This window comes from Haplochromis burtoni, unplaced genomic scaffold, assembly GCF_018398535.1.
Source record: "Haplochromis burtoni strain Fernald_Lab_line unplaced genomic scaffold, NCSU_Asbu1 Contig_766, whole genome shotgun sequence".
NCBI lineage: Eukaryota > Metazoa > Chordata > Actinopteri > Cichliformes > Cichlidae > Haplochromis > Haplochromis burtoni.
The window spans coordinates 113,444-120,535 of NW_024583127.1; the positions used below are offsets into that span (position 1 = coordinate 113,444).

The 7,092-nt window shown below is 41.3% G+C and overlaps 1 protein-coding gene across 1 annotated transcript; it reads right to left on the reverse strand.

Moving 5' to 3' along the window:
• Positions 1-745: 745 nt before the first annotated feature.
• On the reverse strand, positions 746-6,755 carry LOC102302635 (GTPase IMAP family member 8-like). Its single transcript, XM_014330392.2, has 2 exons — positions 4,471-6,755; positions 746-4,382 (listed from the first exon to the last, which is right to left on the reverse strand). The coding sequence occupies exons 1-2, from the start codon at positions 5,612-5,614 to the stop codon at positions 2,821-2,823; spliced, it is 2,706 nt and encodes a 901-aa protein (XP_014185878.1). The 5' UTR covers positions 5,615-6,755; the 3' UTR covers positions 746-2,820.
• Positions 6,756-7,092: the final 337 nt, after the last annotated feature.

The window sequence follows — 7,092 nt, forward strand, 5'->3', positions numbered from 1 at the left end:
TCCCATGGGGAATGGGAGCAGTAACAAAGGTGTTGCGTTTATATTTTTGTTGAGTGTATATTATTGTGAAGCACTTTGTGGTTCTTATCCTGTAAAGAGTGCTTTATAAATGAAGTTATTATTAGTATGTTTCATGGTTTTTCTCCAAGTTCAGATAAAAATCATGGCGACAGGATGTGATGAAGAGCAGGGGGAACAGAATCAGCTGCTCTGCCTCCATCATACTCCGCCCAGAGACTGATGGAGGCTGTCGATCAGTTATTGGACTAACATTGGATTTGAACTTCAACCTTTTCAATATTGATTTAAAGCAGCTGAACAATGAGTAAAAGAGGAGGGACTGCTCAGTTATTGGTTAAAAAAAAAATGAAACATGAATTATTTTATTGTTGCCATGGAGATTGGATGAGTCAAACAGTTTGAAATAAAATCCATGAAGGTGCTGCTCTCCCTCCCTACCTGCTGCACGGGGTGGGTTTTTTTTCATCCAATCAGCATGAAGCACGAGGTGAGGCAACGCTCTGAACCAGCTCCCAGTCACCCTGCACTTTATTCACACACAGAGCTTCTTGGAAGCACCAACACCTCCACCTAAGAGCTGGAATCCAGAAATATTCTGGTTTTCCTTAAATGTCACAATCCCAGAAACAAAAACACTACATGAGACACAAACTGTGCTGCTGATGAAAATGTGACACACACCACTCAGGTTATTAAAAGCTCACTGGAGAAAGAAGTCAGTAAAGCCTCAGCTCTGAGTTTGCAGCAGATCCATTCAGACAGATCAGCGTCACATGTTTGTCCCCACAGTGAGAGACGTCCATCAGAGGCAGAGTGAAGCAGAGGCGTGTCTGGCTGACGGTGGACGAGGAGAGAATATAACTGTTGTGATTATATTGCATTTTCTGACATACTGAAAATCTGCAGCATCAGCAGGAACTGAATCTGCATCAACATTTAGTTCAGATTGTTTTTTGTGCTCATTTGAATAATTCTATAGATGCTTGTGAAGAAAATGCACAGTGTTAGATGATGCATATGATGCAGGTTAATTAACTACTATTTAACTGGTACATGAGCAATGATGCCGAAATCCAAAAACATTTTTATGTTTTTATTCATTAAAGCTGATTAAAAATAGGTAAGAAAGTAACCAATGGGATATTTTTGAGTCCAGCTCTCACACTCAGCTGTTGGTCTTTAAAAGGACTTGTGTCTCCTTTCATTGCTCATTGGCCAAAAAACATCTGGATGATCCCCGAGACGTCTGGGAAAACTTTCTGTGGGCTGATGAGACAAAAGCTGAACTGTGATTCTCGTTACATCTGGATCAAACTAACAGCAGTTCATAAAAAGCTCACAACAACAGTCAGACATGGTGATGGTAGTGTGATGGGCTGGGCTGCTGCTGAATTCTGCTCCTGAATGTCTCCACCAGAAAAACCTGAAGGAGCTTCGACCATCACTTCCTGCTCTGCAGCTAAAGAGCACTTGGGTAATCCAGCAGGACGATGATCCAAAACCAGCAAATTCTCCTTAAAAAAAGTTTTTGAGTGGCTGAGTCCAGACTTAAATCAGATTAAGAAAAAAACCAAATGTTTTTTGACCACTCAGGGATCCTGCATTTACCTGCAACGATGCTGAGAATGAAAAGGCACCAAAAACACAAACCCACTCATGCTGCCACAGTATGACTCAAGAAACAAGTTCAAACTTTGCTTAAAATTCCAACCTTTGTTTTTATTGGCAACAGTTTCTTTATCAGGACTTTGTTGTGCACATTACAATCACTAATTACCATAATACAGGTTATACACATTTTACCTTATAGACAAAAACTTATGCAAATCAAATATGTCAGCATAGGTGGAGCAGTTCATGTAATTTTGCAAGTTCAGTAATTTAAAAACACATAATTTCAGAGCTGAATGAAGATGTTTGACTTCATCATTTAACAACGATCAGAGCTGATTACAGAGAAAAACTGTTTACATTAATAATTAAAGAAAACACGGATACGATCTTAGTTCTGCCATAAAACTGGTGTAAATGATATGCAGATGTGTTTTTATAATGAATAACTGCTGTGATATTTGGAGAGAACAGGTTAAATTATAACAAAATTTAAAACATGATTTATTCATCGTAAGTGAAAGAAAAATAATCATTAAGTTTTCTTTCACTTGTTTATTTATTCATCTTGTGTTTATTATTAATGACACATTTATGCAAAAAAAACAAAAACAAAAAACAATCATAATCAAACCACAAATATTGACAACAGAACAATATATGAAAGAACATCAAGATTCCTTTAAACAACAATCTAATATTAAAAAAGAAAAAAAACCATTTTGGTCAAATGGTGATTTTGACCAAACCAAAGAAAATCATCCACATGAGTAATTTTACTTACATAGTGCAGGTTAACGTGTAAATCAAAATGATTATTATTGGTTATGAGTGGAGTTAGTAGGCGGATGGCCACGCCCCTCCCTGAGCCTGGTTCTGCTGGAAGTTTCTTCCTGTGAAAGGGAGTTTTTCCTTCCCACTGTCACCAAAGTGTTTGATCATCTGATTGTAGGGTTTCTCCGTATTGTTGTAGCGTCTGTTCGTTACCATATAAAGCCCCTTGAGGTGACTATATATATATATATATATAAAACTGAACTGAACTATTTGAGATGATATCCAATCAGCAGCTTTTTCTGTGGTCGTGATGAACAAGCATGTGTAAAACATGCAGAACAACAAGTCTGCACATGTTGTTTGTTTCTGTCCTCTAACAGTTAAAGAACAGCTGTAAAAGTGGATTTCTCTTTATAAAATGCTGCAGGTCGACGCGTCCTTGATCTCTTCATTCAAGATTTCTTGCATTAACTTATTTAGTTGTTCTTCGTGTTCTTCCTGGAGGTTTTCTTTCCCCTCTTCATTTGTCACAGATCTCATTTCTTTTTCATGTTTTTGCATTAAATTCTTGATCCTATTCGAATAGTCAGTCTTTTTGGTCACACGTCTCACTAAGTCGTAAATTTCCTTCTTATGTTCTTCCTTCTGAGCTGCTAAATCATCCACGTGTTTCTTCTGGGCTTGGTTGAACTCTTCAGCTTTCTTTCTGGCTTCCTGTTCATGTTTCTTCTTTAGATCATCCAGAGTTTTCTTATGAATTTCCTCCAATCCTTTTATTTCCTCTTCTCTTCTTCTTTGATCGTCTTCTTTATTGATTTTTTCACATTCCAGCTTTTCGTTATAATCTTCCTGTAGTTTTTCCATTTTTTCTTTCTCTTCCTCTCGTCTTTTGTCTTCGTCTTGTCGTTGTTTCTCCCACCATTCCTTCTGTTCTTTCTCCCACTCCTCTTGTTTTCTTCTCATCTCTTCTCTGGCTTCTTCCAGTTTTCTGTCCACATTTTCTTTTGCCTCTTTTTCTGACTGAATTTGTTTGTCCAGCTTTTCAAGTTCTTTTTCAAATTCTTGTCGGCGTCTTTCTTCTTCAGCTTCCTTTTCCCTTTTCTCCTTTTCCCTGATTTCCTGTTCCTGCTTTCTCTTCTCTTCTTCTTCTCTAATTTTATTTCTCATTTTTTCGAGTTCTTTTCCTCTCTGTATTCTCTCCCTTTCTCTTTCTTCATCGATTCTTTTCTTCATAGCCTCCATTTCTTCCTTATGTTTTCTTTCAAATTCTGCCTTTTGTTCCTGAATCTCTTCTTCCTTCTTCTTTAAAATCCTCAGCATTTCCTTCCTTATCGCAGTTTCAGCCTCTTGCAGCATCTCGTTGGTGTAGAAGCTTCCTCCATTGTCCTTCACCATGGTGTCAATCTTTGCTATCAGCTCACTGACTTGTGTGCGGTTTTGTTTCTCAGAGTTATTGAACACATGGTATCTTCCTCCACAGTCAGAGATCAGCTTCTTAAAGGAACTGTGACATTTGTTCTTGATGTAATCATCAACAGACTCTCCCTGACGCTCCAGTTCATCTCCTCTGGTTAAAAGAACGATGGTGAACTTTTCTGAATTCTTCCCAAAGAATTTCTTGATGAGCTTCAGTGTCTCCTTCTCTTCTGCTGTGAATCTGCCGATCTCTACCACCAGCAGGAAGACATGCGGTCCTGGAGCCAGGAGACTGACACATTTCACCAGCTCCTCTTGAATTTCTTCATTGGACAAACTTGTGTCAAACAGACCAGGAGTGTCGACCACAACAACAGGACGACCGCTCACCTCACTATTTGCTTTCTGACAGCATTGTGTGACCGACATTTGACTTGATGCAGCTTCAAACTCATCTCTTCCTAAAATGGTGTTTCCTGTAGAGCTCTTTCCACAGCCGGTCTTCCCAATCAGCACAATCCTGAGACAGTCTGAGTCCTGTTCTCCAACTTCACCACCTAAAACATGAAAACAATCAGAGTTAACACTTGAATACTGGATTAAAACTCTGGGTCATTGGAAAATATCACAATCTAAACTACTTACCAGTGACAAGTTTTAAGACTTTCGCCATTTGTGCGTGTAAAAATGTTGCAGTTGTATAACAGCACAGTTGTCCTGTAGGCTGACTAATTTTGTCCACAATCTCAAACATCTCTGGGATCTGCTGTTTGTTCTTGATGTTGAGAACAACTGATCTTCCTCCACAGCTCTGAAGGAGCTTCTGGATGTTCTTATTTTCCTTTAAAAAGTTACCAACAGCTGGATCTGTAGGATCTGAGTCCACAGTGAACAGAATCACGGTGAAGTCATTGACTTGAGAGCCGAATGCATCCTGGATGGTCTCTAACTCTCCCTTGTCTTCGTCTCTCAAACAATCCACAGGTAGGACCAGGATGAAGGCATGGACACCCTCAGGATCACAGAGGGAGATACACTTGAATGATTCCTCCATCACTGCCTCCTGAGGTTTTCCATACAAGGCAGGCAGCTCCACCAGGGAAACCCAACGTCCACACACCTCTCCCTGATGTTTAACACACTCTGATGAGTTGGAGACTGAATGAAGCTCAGTCTGACCTAAAATGGCCTTGGCTGCTGACGTCTTCACTGCTCCTCTCCTCCCACACAGAACCAGGTTCAGACTGGACTTCAGATTGGGTTTAGCCTCTTCTTTTAACATTAGATATTTTCCCCAGTTTTCACTCACTATCTCATTCATTTCTTCCATCAACTCTGAAGAATCTGTAGCAGAACAATTTTTTTCAAACCAGTTCTGCCTTTGGTTGCAGTCTTCAATGAGTTTTTCCACTGAGTTGTTGCCTTTCTCCTCTTTCTGTGTTATAATGACCATTGAGTGTTTAAGGGCATCTTGACCAAACAAGCTCAGGACCAAATTCAGAGTTTTTCTGTCCTCTTCAGTGAAATCAGAAGGTTTGACTAACAGCAGCAGAACGTTTGGTCCAGGAGGACAGAGACTCACACAGCTCTTCATCACTTCGAACAGAGTTTTCACAGACAGACTGAAGATGTCGGGGGTTTTGACTACTGTTAACGGTTTCCCTCTCCACTCTCCAGAGGCAGCGCGACATTGCTTTCCTCCAAGAACTTTAGGCATATTAAACTCTTTCTTTCTAATGATGATCTTTTCCAGGGATGATTTTTTGTTCTCACTTTTTCCAAACAGCATTATCCTTAGTTCATGTGCTGAAAAACAAAGATAAAACTTGTAAATTACCTTTAAAATTGTGACACACAGACTTTTGTCACCACAGTTTTACTACATTCTGTTACAGGGTTTGAAACATTAATAAGATCACCTGATTGGTTAAATACCACCACCATTTACTTATTTTTCTTAAAGCAGTTAGCTGATGATTGCTCACAATAACAAGAAAACTGCAGATGCACTCTCTACTCACAGCGCTCAACCAGTATCACCTTTTAATATCATCTGCCCCTCTGTGAATCGCTGCCTTATTGTGGTGGGGGGGGCTTGTGTGTTCCAGGGATCCCAGGTGCTATGCTGTTGGGGGGCTTTTGCCACCTGGTTGTGTGTCCCATTACAAGTTGGCCCTGAGTGAGGGACCAGACACTAAGCCATTTAGAAGACCCTTATAAGACCCTTACCAGACCAAGGGAACAGTTTACCCTGTCAGGCATCCGGTTACCTGGGCACCATTTTGGAGCTAGGACATGGGAGGTGACCCGAGGGAGAGCATCTGGTGACTTGCCGTAGCCCATGGGGCCTGGCCGGGTGCAACCTGAAGAAGGAACATAGGCCCATCCTCCTTTAGGCAACCCATCTTAAGACGCCATAGAGGTCGGGTGCAATGTGTGTACTAAGAACGTTGACACTGGCAGACTGATCCCTGCTACAGAGACTGGTGACTTGGACATGGACTCTCACCTCTCTGGTGGGGAAGGAGCCTGAGCTAGTGCATGAGGCCTGGGAATGCTTTGGTATTCCACCGGATAAGCTAGAGGAGTTGTCTAGAAAGAGCAAGGTGTGAGGTTCTCTGCTTAGGCTGCTGCCTCCAGAAACCAGAGTCTGGGGACAACAGGGACAAAGTCATCCCTCACCGTAGGTGAGGACACAGAGGCAGTTATACAACTCGTTGGTGGCAGAGCCCCTGGGGTGGATGAGGTTTGCCCTGAGTTCCTGAAGGCTCTGGATGTTGTAGGGCTGTCTTGGTTCACACACCTCGACAGGATCTCATTGAGAGCCTTTAGATTGGTAAGCCAGGGTGGGAGTTCTCATCCTCAACAAGGTGGACATAAGGGGGTGCTCCAACTACAGTGGCTTGCAAAAGTATTCGGCCCCCTTGAACTTTTCCACATTTTGTCACATTACAGCCACAAACATGAATCAGTTTTAATGGACTTCCAGGTGAAAGACCAACACAAAGTGGTGCACACGTGAGAAGTGGAATGAAAATCATACATGATTACAAACATTTTTTACAAATAAATAACTGCAAAGTGGGGTGTGCGTAATTATTAAGCCCCCTTTGGTCTGAGTGCAGTCAGTTGCCCATAGACGTTGCCTGATGAGTGCTAATGACTAAGTAGATGCACCTGTGTGTAATCTAATGTCAGTACAAATACAGCTGCTCTGTGACGGCCTCAGAGGTTGTCTAAGAGAATATTGGGAGCAACAACACCATG

Excerpts from the sequence above, each read along its gene's own strand:
- LOC102302635 (XM_014330392.2), bottom strand. The coding sequence starts at position 5,614 with ATGCTGTTTGGAAAAAGTGAGAACAAAAAATCATCCCTGGAAAAGATC. Across the intron at positions 4,383-4,470 it reads AGTCTTAAAACTTGTCACTG|GTGGTGAAGTTGGAGAACAG; the intron begins GTAAGTAGTTTA and ends TTCATGTTTTAG.